The sequence below is a fragment of the Numenius arquata genome, chromosome 23 (genome assembly GCF_964106895.1).
Source record: "Numenius arquata chromosome 23, bNumArq3.hap1.1, whole genome shotgun sequence".
NCBI classification, from domain to species: Eukaryota; Metazoa; Chordata; class Aves; order Charadriiformes; family Scolopacidae; genus Numenius; species Numenius arquata.
This window is the reverse complement of record NC_133598.1, coordinates 4,398,928-4,424,384: the sequence shown is the minus strand read 5'-3', so window position 1 is coordinate 4,424,384 and position 25,457 is coordinate 4,398,928. Positions and strand designations below refer to the sequence as shown.

General features: G+C 57.2%; 1 protein-coding gene across 3 annotated transcripts; it reads right to left on the bottom strand.

Annotated features, from left to right (window-relative positions):
- Positions 1–6,793: 6,793 nt before the first annotated feature.
- On the bottom strand, positions 6,794–24,936 carry ACE (angiotensin I converting enzyme). Of its 3 annotated transcripts, none has more exons than XM_074162944.1 (25): positions 24,348–24,936; positions 20,684–20,851; positions 19,171–19,258; positions 18,783–18,926; positions 18,353–18,544; positions 18,096–18,193; positions 17,404–17,576; positions 16,675–16,898; positions 15,079–15,223; positions 14,618–14,716; positions 14,263–14,385; positions 13,573–13,784; positions 12,888–13,024; positions 12,429–12,587; positions 11,964–12,051; positions 11,623–11,766; positions 11,200–11,391; positions 10,758–10,855; positions 10,292–10,464; positions 9,615–9,838; positions 9,242–9,386; positions 8,949–9,047; positions 8,405–8,527; positions 7,707–7,894; positions 6,794–7,425 (listed from the first exon to the last, which is right to left on the bottom strand). In XM_074162944.1, the coding sequence occupies exons 1-25, from the start codon at positions 24,555–24,557 to the stop codon at positions 7,229–7,231; spliced, it is 3,843 nt and encodes a 1,280-aa protein (XP_074019045.1). In that variant the 5' UTR covers positions 24,558–24,936; the 3' UTR covers positions 6,794–7,228. The 3 variants fall into 3 exon arrangements, with proteins under 3 accessions (XP_074019045.1, XP_074019043.1, XP_074019044.1); XM_074162942.1 differs by having other exon boundaries at positions 7,229–7,406; positions 7,679–7,894; positions 24,348–24,557; XM_074162943.1 differs by having other exon boundaries at positions 7,229–7,416; positions 24,348–24,557.
- Between the last annotated feature and the right edge of the window lie 521 nt (positions 24,937–25,457).

Here is a 25,457-nt window from a genome sequence, read left to right as displayed (position 1 = left end):
GGGGATGTCTGTGGGTGCAAGGGTGCAGAAGCGGAGGAGGGGGTGCAGGGTTGCAGCAGGGGAGAGGGTGCCGGCAGGCGCAGGGGGGCAGAGTAGGAGGTGCCGGGGGGTGCAGGGGGACGGAAGAGGGGGTGCAGGGCCGGGGTGCTAGGGATGCTTGGGGGTGCCGGGGAGGAGGTCCGGGGGTTCCCGGGGGGCTCCGGGGGGGTGCCGGGGGGTTCGGGGGGGTCCGGGGGCCGCGGGGCGGGCGGGGCCCCGCGCCCGGCGCTGTCCACTCGCGGCGGTGCTGAAGGACCGGGCGGGCGGGGGGGGGCGCTGCTTGTATGGGGGGAGCCTGGCATGGGGTGGCCTGGCATGGCACAGGGCTCTGCGAGAACGGAGGGTCTCTGGAGAACCTGGGGGGCCCAGGGGGTCCTGGAAGCTTTGGGGGACACGGAGGGTCTGGGGGTCCCGGGGTCCTGGGGCCATGGAAGGTCCCAGGGGTCTGTAGGGCACAGGGGTCCCGGTGGGTACCCAGGTCTCTGTGGGATACGGGGGTCCCACGGGGGTGCTGCTCTGCTAGAGCAGACATTCAGACCTAGCCCCGAGTTCTGCTCTTCTCCCGCCCACCTCTCCAGGTTCCTCAGGGGTGAAGGCTAAGGGAGCAGCTCCCTTTCCTTCCTGAGAAATCCCCTCTGGCCGGCCCTCTTCCCCTGGGTCCACTGCTAAGGACAGTGTCCACAGAGGGACTTTCTATTATTATTTTGTTATGCACAATTTTTCAGGCATGAAATTGGTCTAAGAGGATTATGGTCCATTATCATCAGCAGGAGTGTTTTGCTGGGATTTTCAATTAATATTCCAGTATACCTCAGCCATACACGTGGGGACCAGGCCATGCCCATAGGGCACTCGACCCGCAGTGCTGCCTGCTGGAGTTGCCTCCTGTCCCTGGGCCAGCAATGCGAGTGGGTGAGCAAAGGCAGGTGCCCTGAAAGCCCATTCTGAGCCCTGGTGCAGCTTTTATCTCCGTCTCTCATAGAAGACAGCCTTTCCCAGCGGAGAAAAACTTGTTCTATTGTTGAAGAGGGTGAAAAACCCATTATCTCCCCCCATCCACTCTGCACACTGCCTCTGCCGTGATTTACTGCGAGTCGTGGAGGATGTTTTGCTCTATATTACACAGATGCAGCTTAATAGCATGGGGGAGGGAGAGGGACATGGAGTCCAGGCTCCTGCCTTCTCTGTTTTCTTGTTGATATACTGGGTGACTCGAGGGAGACAGCTCTGTGCCGCAATTTCCTTGCTGGAAAATAGGGACACTGGTCACTCGGCCTTGTGGAACCGCTCTGAGATTCCTGGATGACCAATTCTGCAAGGGAAAGCAAACTATTATTACTACAGCTAATATGATCATAATTATGATTATTAATCATCAGGCAGTCAGGATTTAAGGTTGGCCTCCTGCCCTCCTCTCATCCCATAAATCAGTCCAGGATGTTCGTGGACATGTCACGTGGACACGGATGTGTCTGATGATAAGGGCACGTGCCGGCTCCCAGCCCTCCCCGGCGGGGAGCGGGACCACAGAGTGGAGCCCAGGGGCACCAGCGGGGCTTTGGCCATGGGGCAGGGCACAGCCCGGGCCTCCCCAGGGGCTGGGTTCATGGAGTGACCCCAGGAAGCCCAGGAAGGCTTGTCCTGCTCTGGGAATGGCAGTGGTGCCACTTTGATCCCCCTTTCTCCAGCCAGGGAGTCTCATCCCATCACATGGCTGATGGAAGAGCCTCTCTTACCCACGCTCTTCCCCACACAGCCCTCACAGATGGAGTTGAGTCATGTCATTCCCTTCAACTTATTACTGACTAAGCTCCGGGAGCATCCCAGTGCCCCTATGGCTCTTCCGACCCCTCTAGGGCTCTCTCGATCCCCCCATGACTCTCCCTATTCCCCTATGGCTCCCCCAGTCCCCCCACGGCTCTTCCAGTCACCCCAGCGCATCCCTGCAGAGCCGGGTCATCCATGAGGCTGCTGGTCCATGCCCTGCCTCCCTGCCCTCCTTGGAGCAGTTTGTACCCAGACTTTTCAATTCCCTGGGTTTTAAGCATATGCTTGCAGTTAATCCTGTGCTTACATTTTATCCCAAATAGGAAGAATTGGGGTCTTTGGGCAAATTCTCCTGCTGTTCAAGGCAGCTGAAGGGCTCCCTCTAATTCAGCCGCGCAGTAATCCTCTCTCTGTTTGCCCTGCTCTCCTCCTCCTCCTCTGCTCAGTTCTTTCCTCTCCTCCTCAAATGTTTTTGAGGTTTTGCTCCTTTCCCCATCTTTCCTTCCTTCCCTCACGCTGGGGAATCAGTGGGAAGCCACCCAATTTCCAGGACAAAGGAGACCTGGATGCTTCCCAAGGGTGTCCTCCCCCTCCCTGCTCCTGCAGCACAAGTGCATAAGGAGCCACCTGGGAGAGCAGGGAACTATAATCTGTGCAGGGAATTATAATCTGTGCAGGGATTTATCACCCACCCAGCAAGGGCCTTCCCCGGGCAGGTGCGGACGCGGCGGGTGAGGGGGTACAGCCATGAAATAGGGTGTAGGTTTGGGGTGGGAGGTGTGGGATGGAGGGGACGGGTTCCCACTCAAATCCCAACACGGCAGCTGCCGGCTGACACTTGCCGAGAGAAATGTTTGCCAACCAAGAGACGGCGTTTCTCCACATTTCTGTAATTAGAGCCGCACTGCAAACACAGCCGGCAAAGGGAGTGACGGGGCTCTCGGCGGTTCCCAAAGCTGCTTGCACCCACCAGGGCCGTCCCCAGACAGGCTCAGGTGTCCCGGCTGCCTGGCACGGTTCATGTCCCTCCTTTGCCCTTCACTTTTGGAAGATGCTCCAGGGATGTGGCAGGGGAGGGAGGAATTTGGGCTGTAAGTGGATTTTGCAGAGGGAAGGATGCTCCTTGTCCTGGCTCCCTCCTCCGCCCCGCAACTCCACATCCTGACGTGTTTTTCCAGGCTTTCACCCAGGCACTGTTTGTTTGCTAACTATAAAAAAAACCAACACCCAAAACAAACAACAGTTAAATGTGCAGCCAAAATTAACCCTCATCAGCCTGGGCTTTCTGCCACGCCATCCCGGGGGGGGCCCATGGGAGGCTGCAAACCTGGGAAGGACTCGGTGACATTATACCAAGTCCTGGATGTTGTTTCCCGACAAGAGCCACTTCCCACTCGGAAGTGGCAGGAAAAGCCGCGGGGACTTGGCTCGGGGATGTGGCACGCTCGGCTCACGGCAGCCACACCGGCATCCTGCCTGTCCTCACCAGATATTGAGGGAAACTGAGGCACGGGGCAGGCTTGTGACTCACCCGCTGTCCTTGGGGCTGGGAAGATGGATGGGGCCAGCGGGCGGATGCAATAACTCACGGCGATGCTGCAGGGAAGGCCGGGGGAGGGCAGGATGTGGCCGCGGGAGGGGGGTGCTGGCAGCGGCTGCAGCGGGTCTGTTTGGCTGGAAACCCTCCTGGGCATGGTGAGGGGGGGAGAGGAGCCGAGTGCCAAGGGCTTGGCCACGTCGTGCGGGGGCTGCTGCACTTTCAATCTGCAGCAATTCTCTCCTTGCCGCCTGCGAGGCCTCGATGGGGTCGGTGTCAGCTCCAGGGGGACCCCCGAGGGGTAGGACTGGTCCCCACCAAGATGGGGACACGGGCAGAGCCTCCTTTGGGGTCCTGCTGCCAAGGTATCCCGAAAAAGCGGGGCAGAGGGGATGCTGCCCATGCAGGGTGGGGGCTCTGTGGGGCTGGGGAGGGGGTCAGCCCAGCTCACACCCCCGGTGCATCCCCTGGTGAGGGTGGGACCCAGCTGGGTGCCCGGTGCAATGTGTCCACAGGGGAGGGTGGCACCACCCTGGTGTCTGGTGCGTGATGGAGGATGGAGGGGACATCAGGAGGGTGGGGATGTCATTTGGACTGGACCTAGTCCCTGTCCTACTTGGTGGGGAATTGTAGCTAAGCCGTGGGGAGGAGGGGCCGTTTAGGGTGCCCCACTTGCCCCTCACCCCAAAATTGACCTTTACCCCCCCTCAGCCCTGCTCAAGCAGCAGGGAGGGAAGGATGGTGCCAGCCAGGGCTTGCAGGGGCTGAAGCCACGGGCAGGGATGGGGAGTCCCCGGTCCCTACTGTGGCTCACCACATCCCTGTGACACTTCTGCTGTCCCCTGGGACCCCCCCCCCACGCTGCCTCCCCCCATCTCCCCTGCCCAGGGTGGCCCCCGCTGATGGCCCCCAGCTGCTGCCAAGCTGTGGCTGCATATTTCCAGGCGCTCCTTGTCCCTGGGGAAGGGGAATGCGAGGAACGCGGCCCCGTGTACCCTGCCTGCTCCTGCCCGGCCACCCGCCGGCTAAGAATAGACCTGGCTTGGCTGGGCCCCTGCCAGCACCAAGGGGCCGCGGGGTGTGGGAACCCCCCCAGCCACCTTCCCGCGACAGATAATGAACATTAAAAAAAATGGAAAATGGCTTTCTGCGGTGCCCACAGGGTCCCCGAGCCGGCAAAGGGAAACCGAGGTGTTTCTTGTTTTGATTTGGTGTGATTTTAAAGCAAATCTCCTCTCCAGGAGCCTCATGCACAGGCAGGGTAGTGCAGGGCAGCCCCCCACAAGCCTGGGGTACCCCCTGCTTCCTGAGCTCCCCATTGAGGAGTCACATGAATTGAGGAGGATTCTCCTCTTTTTTTCTGCTCTTTTCCATTTTTTTTTCTTTTTCTCCTTAGGGAGTAATTTTGCTAAGCCTCCTAATTTCAGCAGAAAGCATGATGCAGGAGCCAGAAGGCAGCAAAATCTCTCCAGATGTTATCGCAACGGGGAAGGGAAATCATCCTCGGTTTAAAGGTATCTTGTAAAACATTGCTGCCAGCTTGGCAGAGCCCTCATGGCACCAGCAGGCCCTCATTGCCCTGAGAAGCTTCACCTACTCCCCCCCACCATTGACCCAGCAGCTCCATTTAAGGTCAAAGTGGGACCTTCAGTCTCCCTCTGAGCTAGGAAAGGCATAACCTTGCAGCCCCATCTCCCTGGTGGAACTTTGGACTTGTGTTGAAGGTAGCCTAGTGTCCAGCCCCATCGCATCTGCTGTGTGGACCTGTGTTGAAGGTAACCTGGTATCTATCTCATCTGCTGCATGGACCTTGGACCTATGTTGAAGGTAACCCGGTGTCTATCCCATCTGCTGCATGAACCTTAGACTTACGGTGAAGGTAGCCTGGTGTCCATCCTCATCCCATCTGCTGCATGGACCTTGGACCTGTGTTGAAGGTAACCTGGTATCCATCCCCATCCCATCTGCTGCATGGACCTTGGACCTGTGTTGAAGGTAACCCAGTGTCTAGCCCTGTCTTCTGGATGGACTATGGGCTTGGGTTGTCTATCTGTCTCTGAGCAGGAGGCCATAGCTCAGTGCTCTCATCACCCACCATTGTAGCAATATCCATTCCAGGACAGAGTCAGCTCCTGTGTGGATTCTCTGATGTCTAATTAGGGCTAGGCTTGTATTGCAGTCACTCAGTGAGAGTGTTCAGTGTGGCTTTTTTTTTTTTTCCCTCCAGAAAGCAATTTTCATGAAACTTGTAGGATCTTGATGATCTCGGAGACCTCGTCTCCTCTACTAATGGGGCAGAAAGCAGCCAGGCAGCTCAAAATTACCGGGGAGGAGCAGAGCTGGATGGAGCACACCTGCACCAGCCTGCTTTCCCAGGCTGAAAATACACTTGGCTTCAAACCCAGCCCTCACCGTGCCAGGTCTCTGCTCCATGAGCATCGCGCTGCTGGGAAGAGGGGAGAGGAGGGTGCCTGGTGTGCCGGGATATAAAGCAGACGCATCAGGATATGGCTATGGGAAGAACATGGGGTGAGTGCGGGCGGCTGGGGGGCGGCTGCTCGCCGGGTCTGGGGATCGTGGCAGAAAGACAAATGGTTGGGGCTTCACCTCCCCGTGGGCGTGCTCTGCTCGGAGGAAGATTGAAAGCAAACAAAAACCTGAGCGTGGGTGGGCAGACACCTGCCTTCTGCTCCTCTCCCGGCGTGCAATGAGCTTCTCCCCAGCCTCAGTTTCCCTGAGCAGGACATGACCGAGGGCAGAGGCCATCAGATGGGAGGGGGCCGGGTGGATCATGCCCGATCCCTTAATTTCCCCTGCCGCTCCGGGCCGCAGCAGATCACGGCTCTTTAAGGCTGCAATAATCCCCAGCCTGGGATTAGTTTTGCACCTAATCACTGCAGAACAAATACGAAGTTTTATTTACAGAAGCAGAAGAAAGACAGGAGGGGGGGGAAAAAGCCTCAAGCATGGCTGATCCCAAGATGATTGGGAACTGAGGGGCGGGAGGCGATCACTGACCTCGGAGCCCCCCCTGGCTCTTACGTAAACACGTGTCATTCCAGCGCTGGAACCACAGCAGCTGTGAGCTCCAGCCCTGTCCCAGCTTGGGCTTGGTGACCCCCCAACCCTTTGAATGGTTCAGGCCTGGACTTTGGGGATTTCTGGCCATGATTCAGCCCCTTCCTTAGGCACGTACTCCATGGTGAACCCACGAGCTGTCAGCTGTGGTGGAAGCCATGGTTCGGGGGAGGATGAGGATGCTGCAAGGGGATGCTGAGCTTTCATGATGGGGATAGGGGAGGTTGGGTGCTGCAGGTGTGTTTCCCTAAAACCAGGATGGTCCCCAGGGGTTTGTAGTTGCACTGGCTTGGGATGGCAGCTCTCCTGCTCGAGAACCGTGCCCCACTGAGATCTGAGTCCACCCACAAGAAGGAGCCGAGCTGCTGCTCTGGGGGGTGACAAGACATGGGTTTATTTTTCATCCATGCAAACGAGCAGCCCGGCAGTGGGCAAACCGAGGGTGGGAACGTACTCTGTCCCTCCCCAAACTGTCCTCTGTCACTTGAAGTCCCTATGGCTTTGCCCGCAGGTCAGAGATGGCTGGTGAGTGCCCAGGCTGGACTGGCTCCCAGCCCGGGTGCCAGGGCAGCCCGTGGTGGCTCCGTGCCTGCCGGTGCCTGAATTTCTCTTCCCCTGATGCAGACATTGACAAATAAATAGCTCTTTTCTGCTTTGGCTCTTGCATAGTGGAAAAAAAGAAGTCTGACCTGATTGGAGAGAGGAGTCCTGGGCTGTGGAAACCCATGGCTTCGTTGGCAAATGTGCCCATGGCATTGCTGCCAGCCTGCCCAAATGCCCATGCTTGCACCCTGTCCATGCTCCCCCTTATTTCAGTTCCATTTCTGAGCTGGATTTGAAGGCCTTTCTCCTGGCTGAGAAGAACTTGACTCCCAAGAAGATGGTGGTGATCAGGAAGACGAGTGCCAGGGCGAGCAGGACCCATCCGCCTGCTGTGGCTTGATTGCTGTTCAGGGACATGCCCAGGAAATTGGCTTGATTGGAGCTGGGTTGGGCTGGAGCGGCTGGAAAATGGAGAAACAAGAGACATGGTTGGTGCTGGTGGCTCCGGGCTGGGGTGTGTTGGGTCACCAGCTCTCCCTTTGCTGGTATCTTGGATGCCGTGTCCCTTTTAGACTCGGCTCCATGGAAAATCAAGGAGAAACATCCAAACACCCTGTGGTTTTTGGGGTGGCCAAGGGGCACCAAAATAACTCCACCTCTCCCATGTGCCCCATCCTGGCCCTGGAGAGGGCTGAGCTCTGCCCCATCGTGGACCTGCCATGCTTGGCTGAGCCCTGCGTACCTGTGTAAGGAGTCCAGCTGTACTCAGGCCACCCCAGGACCTCCTTGTTCTTCTCGTTCTCCTTCACCAGCCATGTCATGAGCGGCTCAAAGTAGCTCAGCAGGGCATCAGCTGACATGTTGGGCTGCCCTGTGATGAGCTCCATGGCTTCGGGCCACGGCTTGCTGAAACCCAGCTTCAGGGCCTCCCTGTGGCAGGAGAAATCAGCTCCAGTGGGTTCCCCATCACCCTCTTGGCCACCAGCCCTTCCCCTTTCCCTAGGGCTTGGGGATCTTGGTATTAACAACCCTGAGTACAGCCTGTGCCAGCCCAGAGCACAGGGAAGGAGGGTTGGTTGGGGGAAAGTGGGGGGGATTTAAATGGATTAAAGCCCTCCAGTGAATCCATCTTGATGGAGAGCCGTTCCTGGGTGAAAGGGTTAATTTTGCAAGTGCTTTTCGTGGAGCAAGGGGGTTGTTTTCCCTAAGGAACAGGAGGCTGTGGAGGAGGAGGACGAGGGAGGCAGCCTTCCACCTGCCAGGGTCCCAGCTACCATCTAGTGGCTGCTTTTGCAATCACAGCCCCAGTACCCAGCCCAAGGTGTCCCCACCCGGTGTCCCCCCTGTCCACACCCCAGGGCCAAGGATCAGAGCATCCCATGCTGGGGCTGCTTTGCTGGGGACAAAAGTATCTTGCTTCTGCCCTTCCCACACACTTACCCCAAGATCTTCCCAGCCTCCTTGGACTGGTAGATGTCACACGTGTGCAGGGGACCTGTGTGCCCAGCTGCCCTGCAGAGTGCCTGGTGGAACTGGAACTGGATCACAAAGCTGACAAAGTACCTGGAGGTGGTGGAGAGGGGTGAGGACACGGGAATGGACCCTACTAGTGGCTGTGAAAGAGAGGATGTGGTCCCCCTCATCCCCTGGTTGCACCCTCCCAGTCTGGAGAAGCATCACTGGCTTTGGAGCTCCACCTGCATCAACTCAGTCCAATCTGCTGATGCCATTTCTCCTTTAGCAAGTGTTTTGTGGCTGCCTGGGTGGATGAGCCCATCCTCCTCAGATAGGGAGGAATTCTTCCAAATCCAGCCTTCTCCTCTGAAGCTCTGTCAGGGTCCTCAGAGCTTTCTAGTACCCTCAGGACAGAATCCACCGAGCATCCCACCAGCCATGAAGCAAGATGTCATTGCTGGCATCTGAACTGGAGACCCTGCTTCTGTGTCCAAGTGCTGTCCCTCCTGCCCCGGCCCTGCTTACTCACCTGATGTAGGGGACGTTGGCAGGGATGTGAAACTTTGCCCCGGGGTCAAAGTCATCTTCAGACCTTGGTGCTGGTGGGCACAAGCCCTGGTACTTCATCCTGGGTCAGAGAAGGAGAGTTAGCCCAGCATGGGGAGGAGAAGGTGGGGTAAGCTGGGAGGGGACACAGTGGGCTGTGAGGACAGGGTGAGGAGTTATGTGTCCCATTGCAGCCATCTGGACCATGAGAGAAAACACTTAGTGGGATAATGGCCAAGGCCCTTGCACCAAAGAGGGGTCTGAATTCAAGCACACCTGAGATTCCACCACTGCTGGTTGTACTCGTCCTCCTTGATCCGTCCATCAAACACCTTCCAGCGCCACTGGTCCATGAGGTACCCAAAGGGCAGGAAGGCAATTTTGTCCAGGGCGATGCTCATCAGGTAGTTAATGTCACTTTCTGCCCAGGGTGGGAAGATGTGAGCGAGGCAGTACTACACTCACCCCTCCACCCTGTAGGGGGTGCTCTCCACCTAAGCAGGATGTCCCCACCAGATCCTGTCCCCTCCATGCACGCAAAACCACTGTGTGTGTCCTTGGCCCCTTGCACCCTGCCCAACCCATCCTGAACCTCTGCATTTCCATCTGTCCCCAGCAGCCCCCCCCCTGCTTTCTGTGTGGTGCTTACCTGTGTTTTCCGTGACTTGGTCCAACAGCTTGATGCTGTGCAGGTGTTTGGGGGTGGAGACAGACAAGGCCATGACATCCCCAACAGCCTCGTGGAAGCCAGGGTTGGCCCCATCGCGGAATGAGATGGGCTGGTCCTTGTACTGCAGGAAGTACTGGACGTGGCCCATCTCATGGTGCACTGTGATTAGGTCATCCATGTTCACCACAGTGCACTGCTTGATCCTGGACAAGGAGATGTGGGATGGGGGGAGAAGGGAGGGCAGTGCTGGGGTGAAAATCTCCAGGAATGATCACACCTCCTTGAGCTATTTTTCCCTTTGGTCCCCCTTTCCATGTGCCCCCACCCCACATCTGATGCCAGGCCAGGCTGGTTCTACTTCATTGCATTTGTGCCTCTTTTCTCCTGCATCTCCTGCTCTCCCTGCTCATTCATCAGCTTTTCCCTTCTCTGTGGCAGAGCAGGGAAGGCATTGGTTGCCCTCCATCCACCATGTAGGCTTCTGCCAGCAATGCCCACATCCTGGCTACCAGTGGCAATGCCAGAGTGGGGCTGCCACAGCCATAAGACAGCAGACACTACGGTGGTATCAGGCCATGTCCTCTTATTCTACCAAGACATTGCTATCTGCCCCAGCACCACATCAGCTGAGGCCACCACTTGCTCCCCACGGGCACCTGAAGTCCTTGCGGTTGTAGAAGTCCCAGGCTGAGGCATGACACACCACCTCTCGCCCATCTGTTGGTTTCTCGATCATGGACTTGTCCCAGAACTCCTGTGGCATGGGGATGAGGCCCAGAGAGGTAAAGAAACGGTCTGACTCTTCAAACATCTTCTTGGGTGTCCAGCCCTGGGGAGCGAGCAGACAGAGGATCTGGTGAAGGGCAATGGGGGATACTAGGGGTGCTGGGGGATGGGAAGGATGGGAGGCCATGAACAGCCTTGTTTCTCTGGGCAGGGGAGATCTTTTGGAGACAGATAGAGCTGGATCCAGCCCTTGGCATATCCAGGTGGGAAGAGAATACAGATGAGCCATGGAGTTTTTTGGTAGCACCAGAACATTTGACAACATGGGTGGTGGCAACAGCCAAAGGGTGCTGGGTCCCAAGGAGCTTCCCCAGAGCAGCCTGGAAAAGCACTGACCTGTTGTTTCATGGCTGGGGTGGCGTCCACCTTGGTGGCATCCGGGAAAGGTATCACCAGGTCAAAAATGTTGGACCATGACTGGGCCCACATGTTACCTGGGAAGCACAGGAGGACAATGCATGGCAGGAGGAGACAAGGAGAGAAGAGGAAATGCAACCAGTTACTCCTGACTTCTGCACAGAGTGGATCACCCTGCCTGGTCCCTGCCCTGCCTGCACAAGGGTCATGCAGCAAGACCCCATCCACGCACGAGAGGTCAAGTCATGCTGAGTTTGTTGCCTTTCCCTGGGGCAGACTGGCCTCTGCAGACCCACCTCCTGGGGCCTTGGCCCTTTGGCCAGAGCTGAACAGAGACCAGTCTCAACTCTTGGCATGACTTGGAGCAAACTATGCCTGGTGGGAGACACAGTTCTGCTTGAGGGCCTAGCAAAGCCCTTACCTAACAAGTGAGCAGGGATGGGACCCTTCAGGTTTATGTGCTCTGCACCATACTTTTTGTATAGGGCTCGGCGCACGTATGCATGCAGGTTGAGGTACAGGGGCTGCAGCTGTAGGTACAACCTCTCCAGGTCTTCCTCAAAAGAGGGCGTCTCATATAGGGATCTCCAGTAGGCCCCATTGTCTGTGTAGCCTGTTGAAAAGAAAGAGTAGAAGCTGTTAGATACTGTTGTTCTTGGGTAAGAGTCTGTCTTGCTGCTCAGACATCCCAGGTCCCTCCATATCTATGAGACAGTAGATCTTGCAGTAGTTGGCGTGACCTCCACACCCTCAAGATTTTGGTCCTGAGTTGGACAATCAGTCCAGTTCTCTGCTTATAAGGTACTAAGACCGTGGTGGGTCTCTAAGGGAGTGGGACACTGACCATTGAGCACGGCTGCCTTGTTGCTCAATTCCACATATCGCTTGTAGTTGTTCTTGATCTTCTTCCCAGAAGCATCCCGCCAGCCTTTCCAGGCAAAGAGGAGCTCATCATAGTCCCGTGAGGTAGCCATGATGTCTGTGAGGTCTGGAGAGAGAGCAATGAAGCTGAAGTGATGATGTTGGATGGGCTGGTCTGATGCAATAGTGCTAGACCCAATGTGCTGCTCAGGGGCCATCACAGAGAAGGTGAGAAGGTCCCTTCATGACCCATGTCCCTATTAAAAATTCCCTCCTTTCTGGGCCTCTTGCAGATGACTCACTGAACACCCTGCCAGATCTTACCAGGATCCAGGGGGAGGCAGACTTTGTTCTCTCTGCAGACCTTGGCTACGCTGTACGTGGTCTCCATATCTGAGAGGAGGGTGTTGTACTGCAAAGAAAATCAGATCATGTGAGTTGGTTGTCTTGCATCTGCTCTTGGAGAATGTCACAGCCCATTGAGATGTCCTCGAGTGTTTTCCTCTGGTCCTTTCCAAGGCCCAGTGTGACCCCAAATTGAGGCGAAATGGAATCAAAACAGCAGGGACTAGGGCCAGCAAGAAATGTGCCATTGGGTGGGAAACCTTTGGGTGGGAAATCCTGGAGACAAGGATCACAGCTTTGTGTGGAAGGTACCAAACTATCACCTTGTTCAAGGGCAAGGGGTGGCTGCCCAGTGGCATTTCCTAGAAGTTGGGAGAAGCTGGTGTCTCCACACAAGGTAGTGGCAAGAGTCACCCTGTCCTGCTCTGTCCCCTTGCAGCTCACCTCCTTCAGCTCATTCTCAGGCAGGGCTGCCCTCTCAATGACACTCAGCTTCTTGAGGATGCGTGTGACACTTTGGTCCTGGAAGTCGGAGGTGTCAAACTGCCTGGCCCTCACGCCATACTCAAGGGTGTGCTTGGACATGGCCAAATTCTTCTCCAGCTGCAAGAGCAGGAAGGGACAGAAGAGGAGTTACTTGATGGAGATCTCTGAGACATGGGCCATCACCAGAAACATCACGTGGCACGCTATGACTGACAACCTCCTCATGGCTGCCCCTGTGGGTACCTTGTGGCATGACAAGGTTTTTCATGGAAAAGGCACCTCCTGGGTGAGAACATTACCCCTTGGCTAGGGACAGAGGCTGCTCTGGCTTTCAGAGCTCATTTCATGTACCCTGGGTGCCAGCTGACTGCTTTGGCTGTTGCCTCTCCCCATACAGCCTCAGGGGTGTTCCCATACCATGATGTTCTTGTTGTGGTCAGTGATGTTGGTGTTGTAGGCCCAGGATGCCTCAGTGTAGGCGTTCCACACTGCCTCGGCTGTGCTGTTGTACTCGGACAAGAACTCTTTAGCTTGTACTTCATCTGCTATTTTGTCTAGAGGTGGAGATAAATGGAGGGAGAGAAGGGAAGTCAGGAGAGTCCTTCTCTTTTCAAGAGCACTATCCCATGGCAAAACCATGGCTGAGCTTTTCCTGGAACTGCAGTTCCACTGAAGAATGCCACAAATTGGGAGCAGGTTGAGCCAAGAAATGAGGGCAGAGAGGTACTGTTGGGGGATGTCCCATTGGACAGGGGATGGGATAACAGGACACACTGCATACCCTAGACCCTCCCACTTGGGCAGAAAGGATGCAGCTGGAAACAGATGACCTGTCACGCCATGGCTGATAGAATTACTACAGCAGCATGGCCACAGCTTCAGACAACGGCACATCATGGCGTTGGCTAATGGCACCTGCTTCCTGGGAAGCAACACCCTGTCGGACTCCACACGGAGCTCGTTATTTCTCTTTTCTCCATGAGTACCTCCCCCACCCACAGCAGAGACCTCCCTCAGCACTGTCCTGCCGGAGGGTTAGTGATGTCCCTCAGGAGACCTCTTCCTGCCCCTCCCTAGAGCCAGGATGGAGCTGCAGCCTTACCAATGCCTTCAGGGTAGCCTTCAGGGATAGGGGGGTGCCAGTCAAACTCAGGCCAGCCCAGCACCTCATTGGTTTTGTTGTTCTGCTCCTGAAGCCACTTGGTGACAGGACTAAAGTATTCCAGGAGGGCCCCAGCATCCATCTTATCCGTGCCAGTGAGGTTGAACAGGACTTCCTGCCACGACTTGGAAGACCCAGCTTTCAACACTTCCCTGCAGAGAAGCAGGACAGCAAGAGCAGCATGAGGCCAGGGAATGGATGGGAGACGGTATCTCAGCATCGCAAGCGTTGAAGATGCTATTCCTGAGTGGGACACGAACCTGGGAACTGCTTCTGAAGCCCCCATCTGTCCTGCATATGGTGACTGAGGACTCCCCATCACATACTCATGCACTTGTTAACACCCAGGGAGTCAATAGGAACCAAATGTGCTTTAGTGACCTCTTGTCTGGGTGGGAGCTCGTGACATGGACAATAGCTATGTGAGGACCACTGGTGAGGACCACTCACCCCACCCCAGTGCTTCCATGTATTTCCATCCATCCATCCATGCATCTGCAAAGCTATTTCTCCAGCCATCTCCACAGCCACTTTTCCTTCCTTCCTGTCTTCTTTCCTTCCTTTACACACCATCAGCTTCCACGCACACATCTGCCCATGGCGATTGTCCCGACCCTCCTCTGTCCCCACCTGAGTTTGGCTCCAGCTTCTTTGGACATGTAGATGTCACAGGTGTGCAGGGGACCGTTGTGGTTGGCTGCCTGGCACAGCGCCTTGTGAAACTGGAACTGGAGGATGAAGCTCACAAAGTACCTGCCAAGGAAGCCCGTGAAGTTGAGCACTGGGGACAAAGGGAAGCAGAGAAGTCCCAGGGAGTGGGGGAAGGCACCCGGCCACACATCAGCTCCCCACCATTTGTGGTCCCAAGCACTGGATGGTCTCTGTGTCTTGAGCAGGAGCAGTGCACCCCAGTCCCTGCCCACAAAGCTGAACCCCGCTCCCCCAGCTTCCCAAGCCTCCGTCCCCTTGCCAGCACCTCCTCTACCTGATGTAGGGGGTGTTCCCAGGGATGTGGTACTTTGCTCCAGGGTCAAAGTTGCTTTCGTTCCTTGAAACCGGAGCACAGATACCCTGGTATTTGGTTCTGTAGACAACAGAGAACAAGCACATGAGCATGGAAATAAGGGGTGAGAAGAATCGAGACAGGGAATGGGAAGGGAAGGCACAGTGCTGAGCAAATCTGTACGATTAAAGCATGCTTCCATGTATTTCCTTCCTTCCTTCCTTCCTTCCTTCCTTCCTTCCTTCCTTCCTTCCTTCCTTCCTTCCTTCCTTCCTTCCTTCCTTCCTTCCTTCCTTCCTTCCTTCCTTCCCTTCATGTGTCCGTTGTTCTCCAGCCATCTCTGTGGCTACTTTTTCCTTTTTTCCTTCTTTCTTTCCTGCCTTATTTCCTAGCACACCCCCAGCTTCCACACCCGCATCCACCCCCAGGTGAGTGTCCTCTACCTCAGATACCACCAGTCATAGTTGTAACGGCTCGGAGGTGTTCGGCCACTGAACACGTTCCAGCGCCACTGGTCGATGAGGTAGCCAAAGGGTAGGAAGGCGATCTTCTCCAAGGCCATCTTCAGCAGGTAGTTGATGTTGCTCTCTGCATGAAACAGAGCCTGAACCAGGTTGGGAAGGAGTCTGCCTGGACAGCACTATGGCCCCTACACTTTTTGTGGGCAAGAGGGTGAACAGATCTGGATGAGAAACGGGGACAGCATTTCAACATATAATTTTTCTCCCTAGAGAAGGCTGTGTAGGACACAGGAGGTTTCTCTAGATACAGATCCTACTGTGGCAACATATGCCTTTTTATTAAGTGGGGACAATGGGAGTGACAAGTGTGGTGTCCACTTGCCTTCAGCCTGACTCTCAGAGTGAGAGGGTCTTTGCTGAGTGTAAGTCTAATGGTTCTCTCTTCACACTTTCACCCCAGGCCCTCAGAGTGAAAGCGGTTTGATCTGCAGGACTGTCACCACTGCAAAGGCTTTCATGGTTTAGACCCAGAACCCAAGTCAACTCTAGGACAGTCACCACTGTATCATGGGGAGTACAGGGGACAGTGACATCTGCTTTCCCCGTTGCCTTGAGGAAGTCTGGGGAAGGAAGGCTGGAGAAGGACCTGCTGGAGACCCAGCTGAGGCTGTGGGGTCAGAGAGGGGTTGGCAGCACCGCCCTGAGGGGCCATTGGCTGCCATCGCTATGGTGGCACGACTGCCAAGGGCTGGCTAGTCGGGCAGCGATGCCTTGAGGCAGGGACCATCTGCTCCATGGTGTTTATGCAGCATCGGCCCAAGGCTCTTGGCTGCTGCATGGCTTCCCCGTTATGAAACGTATTTAATGACAAGGCAGGAGGATCCCGGGACTGTCCCTCCTCCGCAAAGCAGCCGCCTGCAGCAGGAATCTGTGAACGCTTGGTTTCCTCTGCTGCCGTCTGCTTTGACTTGTCGGCTGAGAGACGTCGGGCTGGGGGAGAGACTCTTGCCAAGCTGGGCAGTGCCCTGCGGTGACATGTCCTCTTCCGCTGCGTGTCTGGCAGGCAGAAATGTCACCCACTGACTGTCCTCGTGACTGTGCACGTAAGTGCTCAGTGCCACCTCCGCAGAGCTAGACCGGGAGCTCCTGGGGTGGATGCTTCTTGGCGAGGGAAAGGGGGATGCTGGAAAGGTCAAAGCCGACCAAGCACAAATATGCTGTTTCCAGGTTTGGGGCTCTGATGGAGAAGGGAAGGGCACAGACAAGCTCTGGAGAGCATCCCTCCTGCCCTCAGGGGTGAAGAGGATGAAGACATGAAGGGTCCTACATGGACCCATAGAGCCAAGAAGGGGTTGGGTATGGATCCATAGAGACAAGATAGCTCCTACATGGAGCCAAGAAATTGTTATGCATGGAACCAAGCATGGGTGAAAGGCATGCATCAGCCCTTGGGTCTTGCCTGCTCTGGATTGTGTTGCCAGACTGCAGCCCACCCTGTCATGTCCCAAACCCTTCCTGTTGCCGCAGGCAGTGCCTGAGCCCTCCAGGCCACCCAGCATCTCAGGATGGCTGCCATACCTGTGTCCTCAGTGGCACTGCTGAGGAGACCGATTTTCTTGAGGTGGCTGGGAGTGGAGACAGACAGGGACAGGACATCGCCGATGGCCTCATGGAAGCCAGGGTTAGCTCCACTGCGGAAGGAGACGGGCTGGTCCTTGTACTGCAGGTAGTACTGGACATGGCCCATCTCATGATGCACAGTGAAGAGCTGCTCCATGGTCACCGTCGTGCACTGCTTGATCCTGATGGGTGAAAACAGAACGCTGCCTGAGCTGGGTGAGGGACCCTGGCTGCCTCTGCACCCCCTCAATGGGAGAGACCCTCCAGGGTCCCTGAGAGCGTGGTAGCACCCCATTGAGAAGGGGAAAGAGCCAGTGGAGGGGAAGGAAGAAATTCTTTACTGTGAAGGTGGTGAGGCACTGGAACAGGTCGCCCAGAGAAGTTGTGGATGCCCCATCCCTGGAATTGTTTAAGGCCAGATTGGATGGGGCTTGGAGCAACCTGGTCTGGTGGGAGGTGTCCCTGCCCAGGGCAGGGGGGGTTGGAACTTGATGATCTTTAAGGTCGCTTCCAACTCTAACCATTCTATGATTCTAAGGCAGGGTAGCATAGTACCTCAAGACCTTGCCCCAGAAGGTGACAGGTTGGGCTACATGGCCAGGCTGGGGGTACCCAAAATGGTGACCACTAAGGGGAATGGAGGAGGGTCTTACCCTGTAGTCCTGTCCCCTGCATGACCCCACATACCTGAAATCCTTGCGGTTGTAGAAGTCCCAGGCTGAGGCATGACACACCACCTCCCGGCCATCTGTTGGTTTCTCCAGCATGGACTTGTCCCAAAATTCAGGGGGCATCTCCAGCAGCCCCAGGGAGGTGAAGAACTCCTCTGAGACCCGGAACATGTGGGTGGCATTCCAGCCCTGGTGGGCAACAGGCACTAGATTACGGCTGAGGAAGGGGCTGACCATGCCATCATCACCTCTGATGCTCTCCCAATACCGTGGGGATGAGGTGGGTCCCTCCAAGACCAGGGTCCTGCCCCTCTCACCCTGATGGGGAGACCTGGCCCCATAAATGGGGTGAGCAGTCTTAAAGACCACTGAACAATGGTGCTGGTGCCCAGCATGGACAGGAGAGGGAGCAGGGCTGATGCCCTAAGGAGGGCTTGGAGCTGTGTGAGGTGTGGACGCAGCCCCCAGCCCAGGGACTAGCACCAGTCCCACTGCACTGTCCCTCCTCTTTGGCCACCTGCTGCCTCTTTGGTCATTATCAGTGAGGAACTGGGGTAATTTCTTTGTCCTTTCACCTCCTGGACATGGCTTTTCTGCTGTCCCCTATGCAGCTATGAGAAACCACTCCCATGGGGTCAAGGGCAAGCCTTGGCCAACACTCCCCCCGTTTTTGTCCCCCTGATGCCACCAAGTCCCTCAGCCCATCACCTGCTGCACCATGGTGCTTGTGACATCAAGATTGGGCTTCTCAGGGTAGGGGATCATCAGGTCATAGATGTTGTTCCACTGCTGAGCCCACATGTTGCCTGAGAAGAGAAAACAGCTGGAGCTGGGCTGGTGGTAGGTTGGGAGGAAGAGAAACACAGTGATAACTGGGACCTCCCTGTCCCACTATTGACCCTGTATGTGCCCCTCTGGCCCCACCAGCACCTCTGGACACAGGCTAGGGGAGTCTTTCCTCTTACCCAGGAGGTGAGCAGGGATGGGACCCTTCAGGTTGATGTATTTGGGGCCATAGCGTTCGTACAGCTTCCTCCGGACAAAGGCATGCAGGTTGAGGTAGAGTGGCTCCAGCTGGTTGTAGAGATGCTCCAGGTCATCCTCGAAGGAGGGTGAGTCGTACCAGGAGCGCCAGTAGCTCCCTGTGTCCTCAAATCCTGCCAGAGAGGCAATGATGAGCCCTGGCACTGGCCCCTAGGGACTGCTCCCCTCATCCCCCAGCCCTGGGACCAGGGGACAGCAGTAGGATTTTTGCCCCTTCCCCAAAGTGGAAATGGAAGTTGGATGCCAAGCTGATCGTGGGATGTGGAGAGCAGCAGGGCACCCCATTGTCCTAGCCTCAAATCCCACCCCTGATGCCTGACCACCCCCTGCGTCCCCTCATCCTGCTCGTACCATCCATCTTATAGGCCTCGTTGCTCAGCTTCACGAACTCCTCGTACTTGGCACGCAGAGGGTTGCCTGCGGCGTTGTGCCACCCCTCCCAGGCGTAGAGCAGCTTCTTGTAGCTGCGGGAGGTGGCCATGATGTCTGAGATGTCTGGGACAGAGGGGACAAGCAGGACATGAGAGAGGGGCAGGACCCCAGTCGCATCCCACAGCAGCTCTGCAGAGGTGCCACCACCATCGTGCCAGACCCAAACACCCATCCTTGCCCCAGGACAACCTCGATGAACATGGGTGGGACCTGCCAACCCCAACCCACTGGGGATGTGGGGACTGGGACAAACTCATGGCCATGGGATGCTCAGCACCCCGCAGGAGCAGGGGGACAAGGACCGTACCTGGCTCCAGCTCCCAGCAGGTACCGTTGGGCAGGCACACCTTGGCTGTAGAGTAGATTTTGTCCATGTTGCTCAGGATGGTGTTGTACTGCAGGGAAGGAGAAGATGTTGGGGCTGGAAGAGGATGGGAATGGCCCTTCAGGAGGGATCGGTGGAATTCCCAGCTCTGGAGTGTGTGTCCAGAGGGATGTGGAGGAGGATTGGTGTGTTTACACAGTGTGCTTTTGGTGAGATAAGCGTGTTATCTCCCGTCGTTTTTGCACCCGTCGCATGGTGGGAGCAGGGAGGCTCTTTGGGACAGAAAACCCCTGCACAGCCGCTCGCCGAGCCCCCTTCAAACACGGCGCGAGCGCTCGCAGTGTCCTGGAGCGGGGCTATTTATAAAACTCTTTGTCAGCGGGGCTGCAGCACGGCCTGTTTATCTAAGTGGGTAAAAAAAAAAAAAAAACAACTAATAGGAAAAGCAGGAGGAGGAGGGGGATTTATTTCTGTGAACTTCAGCAACAGCAAACAATAGCAACAGGAGGTTTCCTGGAACCTGCCTGGGGAGCCCATTCCCAGGGAAGGAAATTCCTCCGCTCCGTCCACTCTCTCTGCTCCCATCCCTCTGCTCCGGCCGGGCGGAGGGGATGGAGAGAGGGGACGGTGACAGGGGACAGTGACAGGGACGGTGGTGGCTGCGAGATGGAGCTGCCTGGGGGTGGGCGAGCCATGGCTGATGTGCAGGGAGGAGACGTGACGTTGTCTGTTATTTGGGAGAGGGTAGGGATGGGTTTCCTGGAAGGAACTGGGGCAGACTCTTCTCCGGAAAGGATTATATCTCCGGCTTTGCCAGGGTTTTGGTGGGGAGGGCTGTCAGGGAGCTGTGGGCCAGGCTGGAGGGGACAGAGTGCAGGGACATGAGTGCCAGTGTTCCTGCACTCATGTGAAGCAAGTGGCTGCCAGCCTCAGCCTGGGCAATATTTTCATGCACGGAAATCAAAATCACGTCACATTGAGGTAAATGACCCTGAAAGCTCAGGACCGTGATGGGGAAGGCTCAATATGTCCTGATGTCCCTAGTGCGGACCTGTGTCACCAAGGCACAGCACTTCTGGGCTCAGGAGCTGGGTGGCTGCAGCAGCCCTCCTTTTTAGTGGGCTGTGTCCCCAAAGAACACCGGGTGAAGGGGGTAGAGCCAGCTGGCCCCTGGCCATGGGCACAGCTGGCTCGACTCCAGGTGACGCCTAAGGCCATTCTGTGTAAGCAGGAAATCTCTGGTTCCCACCGGGATAGCTCCGAGATGAAATTAGGGCTGGATAATGGGGGCAGCAGGCACCCCACATCTCCCAGAGATAGCACCCCATCTCCCCCCTCTATCACTCTCTTCCCTATGCAGAAGCCAGGGGGACTCTTCAAAATGCCATGGAGGGGCAGTGGGCCAGCACCAGAGTCTGGGGGCTTGGGAAAAATCCCTTTAAGGGGTTTCACAGCACCCCAGCAGTGCCCAGGGCTTTGCTGGCACCTCGCCTACCTGCTCTCTCTTCTCCAGGGGCAGGTTGGAGGGTCCCAGGGTCTGGATGGAACCGATGATTTTCTTCAGCAGTGGGTCACTGAAGTTATTCCAGATGTTGCCATAGAGCTCCTTGGCTTTCTTCCCCCACAGCTCCGTGAAGTTTTGCTCCTCCAGAGATGCCTCAACCTGCGCAGCGAGAGATGTGGGGACTCAAGAACAGCCCTGGGACATGCCACCACCTAGGTGACAGTTTGGGGGCCAGGTCCAGAGCTATGAGGCTTTGTGGGAGCCAGAGGGGATGGGACACAAGGTGGCAGGCAGAGCCGTCCCCAGTTCGTGACATTCATAGATAGAGACATCAGCTTCCAGCTGATGCGGCAATGTCTGCAGCCCCCACTCACCCGCGGTGCTCCGGGGAAAGCACTCGCCGAGGTGGCCTTTGAGGATGTTTTGGAGGTGGCTCTGGGGTGTTGTGGCCAGGATGGGGGGATGAGGGCGTCTGCCCCACATGCACAGGGTGTCTGGTGCTCCCAGGCTGGCTCTGGCAGCTGCCAGTCCCCAGTTCAGAGGGAGCTCTGAGGTCTTGCTTCATTTTATTCCTATTCCTGCTGTTTCTCACCTTTGCAGAAGCCCAGAGGAAAACTACAAAGGTGCCACCTTCACTTTTCTCCTTCCTATAGCTCCTTGCTAGATGTATACATTTCTCCTTTGGCTATCTGCAGCCCTTGCCCTGTAAGTGCCACATCTGGGTTTCACCTTGCAGAAGGGCACCCGTTTCCACCGAGCCCCCGGTTCTGGGTCTCTCACTGTCACCCATCTCCTGCCAGCCCCGACCTCCCTTCCCAGGGCCGTGGGACGGCAGGGAGCTGCCGGCGCTGCGGGGGGTTATTTAGGCAGCTGGAGCTGCAGCCACTGGCCATAATTTTGGGACAGGGTGTATCGCAGGCGGTCGCATCCCAGCCTGGCTGGTGTCAGCTGTATTTTCGGGAAATGCTGATATTTCACGAGGGTCCCAGTGTGGGTGATGCACAGGAAGGAGCGAGGTGGTGCAGAGCGCCTGTACCCTGCCCCTGTGCTGTCCCAGCGTGATTTATGGAGCTCATTAGCTGTTATTCGTGGCATTTTTAGCTCGGCTCCAACAAGCCTGGTTTGTTTTATTTTAATCTTCACATTCCCTCGGCTAGCAGTGGGGAGGGAAGGGAGTCATGGTGTGGCAGGGCTGGAGGTTGGCCGGGGCAGGCACCCGCGCAGCCTGGGGACACGGTGGTGGGGATGACAAAAGTGCTGGGTGCCCCTGGCTGCCCACTGCCAGGCATCCGTCACCCCCCTCAGACATCCCAACACCCACGGCATCACTCTGGGTACCAACCAGCCCTGACCCCCTGACATGCCGGGGTGCGCCAGACCCACGGACACCCGGCCCTGGACCAAGATGCTTTTGCATCACCCCACTAAATTAAGGGGTATCTTTACCCCTCCCCAGACCCCGCTGCAGAGCCAGGGGAGCTGTAGGAAGCAGAGTCCAGCTGTGTTTCATCTTCTCCTCGAGCAGGCGCCTGTGTTTGGTCAGGCGAATCGTACCCTAAACTCTCCTGACAGCTCCGGCGGAGCGAGCCGAGGCCAGCAGCACCGCCCGGGACCCCCTCGCCACGGCCGTGCCCACCAGCCCTGGCCCTTCTCCCCCGCAGCTGGGAGCTCTCTCTGTGGGGTGCCCCTTTGGGGGGTTCAGAGGCCCCTGGATGCCTGCAGCCCCAAAATCTCCCTACCAAAGCCCCCCACCCGGGTCCCTCCCTGCTCCTGGTTGCACTGAGAAGATTCAGTGGTGCAGGATGTGGCCCTGCTGGGGCTGCTCTGCCCCGGGCACCTGGAGAAATCTCATACCCATGAGCAGTCCCTGAACCCCAAACACCATCCTCAGCCTCCTGCCCAGAGCCCCAGCTTGCAGGAGATGGTACGTCCTCCTCTCCCACAGCCAAGTTCCCTGTCTGTCATTCCAGCATCCCTCTGTCCCTCTCTGTGTGGCCGGGGGCTGCTGCCCTGCCTTCAGCCTTCTGCCCTATGTGTCAGTTTGTCCTGGAGCCACCTTTCATGACAGGTCCTGGAGGACCCCACACCATGGTGGCCTCAGCCTCTCTTGTGTTATAGACACATGTGGGGTTTTCCTGACCTAAGGCTTTCCTGGATCTCCCAAATTCAGCCTTTTGGGTCATGTTAACCCTTTAGTGCTCAGTGCCTCCCTGTCCCACCACACACCTCCCTGCTGCCCCATTGATGAGATGATCTGAGGGGCTGCACCCCCTGCTCTTGCTGGGTTGCCTTGGAAGCCTTGACATGGCCGGGAGCACCTGGTCGTGATCCTCAGGCACTTACTAACACAGGAAAGGGTGAAAGCTGACCTGGAAATACCTCTTGAGAAAAGTCCATACAAGGTGCTTTCCTGGCCCTAACCTTGGACTCGGTGTGGCCGGGATACTCCTGCTCTGCCCCAAGGTCCGTGCCCCACCACAACATCTGCAGCAGACACTGGGCGCCTGCCCAGACATCACGTCAGCTTGCTGAAAAAAGGCTGAAGGGGCACTTGGGTGCTCTCGGGTGTCCTGCCAAGTTGGCAGCGCCCGGACCTGGCAGCGATCTTCCCCCCGGGCAGGGAGACGTGTTTTCTTCCTGCCACAGGGCACCCTGTGCCCCCCCATCCCCGTGGGAGCCGGAGGGGTTCGGGGCTGTATGGCAGCCCTTGGGGTGCGGGGGTGATGCTGAGGTCCCTGAATGCACCTTGGGCATGTGTGGGATGCACTGACCCCCATGCACCACTAGCTATATGGGGTGGCAGGTATATCCCCGAGTGCCGTGGCCGTGCCCCCTGCGATGGGGTAGCCACCAGCTCCCTGGGGACAGCACGAGCTGGGGAACCTTCTGCAGCCTGCCCAGCCACCGCGACTCCCCGGCCCATGCCGGGCAGGGACCATGCTGCAGCTCACCCAAATGAGAGCGCCTACGGGGCTCCTCGAAATCCCTGTCCCTCTAAATCCAGCCTAAAAACGTGCAACACCCCGGCCAAACACGCACACGCCTGTGGGATGCACACAGCATCGCTCCCCGCCGGGGCTCTGCCCACACATAGCTGGGCTGGTGCCAAGTTCCCCGTAGCCTGGAGTGCTTCCCCGAAGCCAGCTGTGTCCCTGTGGGCTGGGGACACTGGGATGAGGGGTGGCTGCCTCGGTCCTGATGCCACCCTGTTGCCTGTGCACACTTGGGGCTCCCGGTATCTGCCCCAAACCAAAAGCCCCCAGCACTAGGATGCAGTGGGGCTCTGGCATGGCATGGGGACATCGTGGCACTGGGCAGGGACAGGGACAGTAGACACCTGACCCTGGTCCGGGAAGGGGGAAAGGAAAGTGGAAGGTGCTGGGAGGAGGGAACCACCTCTAAAAATAACCCATACTCTGGTCCGGGACCAGGGCTGTCACTCCGGGGCAGAGCCTCTCCGAGGGCCAATTTGGGGCAAAACCCTGCGGTTCCCAGGCTACAAGTCCCAGCCCTGATTTGCCATCCTGGGGCACCAAGACAGGAGCCCACAGGGAGGAAGGGGGTCATGCCAAGTGTCCCCACCATGCCCTAGCCCCCCCAGTCCCCGGTGCTGGGGCCACCCCCGCAGTGCCATCACCCCCGTCCCACCACCCACCTGCAGAGCAGCGTTTTCGGTCGTCAGGTTGGTGTAGTAATCCCAGCTGGCCGAGACGCTCTTGAAGAGGACTTGCTCGGCCGTGCTGTTGTAGGCGCTGGCGAAGAGGGTGGCCCCTTCCTCGGTGGGCTCAGACTGGGGGGGCTCGAGGCCGGGCTGAAGGGCGCCCACCAGGCTCAGCCCCAGCAGCAGCCCCAGCGCCGGGGGCATCGTGGCAGGAGCGGTGCACGGAGATGGTGGGGCGGGGGGGGAAACCCGTTCGGTGCCTTGCGAGACAGCTTTGCCTCCGCTGCCGGCTGCTTATAAGCCAGCAGCCTTCGCTCAAACCCTGCCCACCGAGCCTGCCTCCCCTCGCAGATAAGACCGGAGCATTTTGCTCTCCCTTCGGCGGCTCCTGGGCTCGCGGGAAGGAGCCGGGAGCGAGCGCTGCCTTGGGGAGCAAAGTCCCTTTGGCACTTGGCCACGCCGGGAGGGAAGGGGAAAGGGCTGGGACATTAGGGAGGGAAGGAGATGGAGGAGAGTCAAGGGGAAGGCAGAAAAAAGGGAAAGGAGGAGAAAGGCTGGGGTGGACGGGGTGGATGGGAGGCAGCTCTATCCCTGCGGGGTCCTGGTCCCCTCCGGGGCTCAGCGCAGGGGGATCCAGCTCAACCGGACCATGGCGCTTGGCAGGACATCCCCTCCTCACACCAGCATCATGCGGCGAGCGCCCCTCGGCAGCGCCCCAGCCACCTGCCGTGGGGCAGGAGGGCGAGCGCAGTGGGGAAAGCACTCACTTGGGGGGCAGCCAAGGTCCATCTCCCACTGCCTCTTGCCAAAGCGACCCCCTTCCCGGCGTAGCCTCATTTTTTGGAGAAAAGGAGTATTTCTTCTGGCTGTGAAGGAAATCCCATCACGTCACAACAAGTGTTTTGGACTTGGAGGAATTAGGCTGATGACAAATAAGACAAATAAGTAATGAAAAGTTCCTTCGAAATGAAAACCAGACCTGTGTTGGTGGGCTAGATAGTTCCGTTCTTTTCTCTTTTTTTTCTTTTTAATTAACTAAATCCCTTTCCCCCAGGGCCTGGCCCCACCCCTGGGAGCTGTGCCCAGGCTGAGGTTAGGCCCTGG

Excerpts from the sequence above, each read along its gene's own strand:
- ACE (XM_074162942.1), bottom strand. The coding sequence starts at position 24,557 with ATGCCCCCGGCGCTGGGGCTGCTGCTGGGGCTGAGCCTGGTGGGCGCC. Across the intron at positions 18,927-19,170 it reads CTGCTGGGAGCTGGAGCCAG|ACATCTCAGACATCATGGCC; the intron begins GTACGGTCCTTG and ends CCTCTGTCCCAG. Across the intron at positions 8,528-8,948 it reads GCCAACGTCCCCTACATCAG|GTACTTTGTCAGCTTTGTGA; the intron begins GTGAGTAAGCAG and ends CACCACCTCCAG.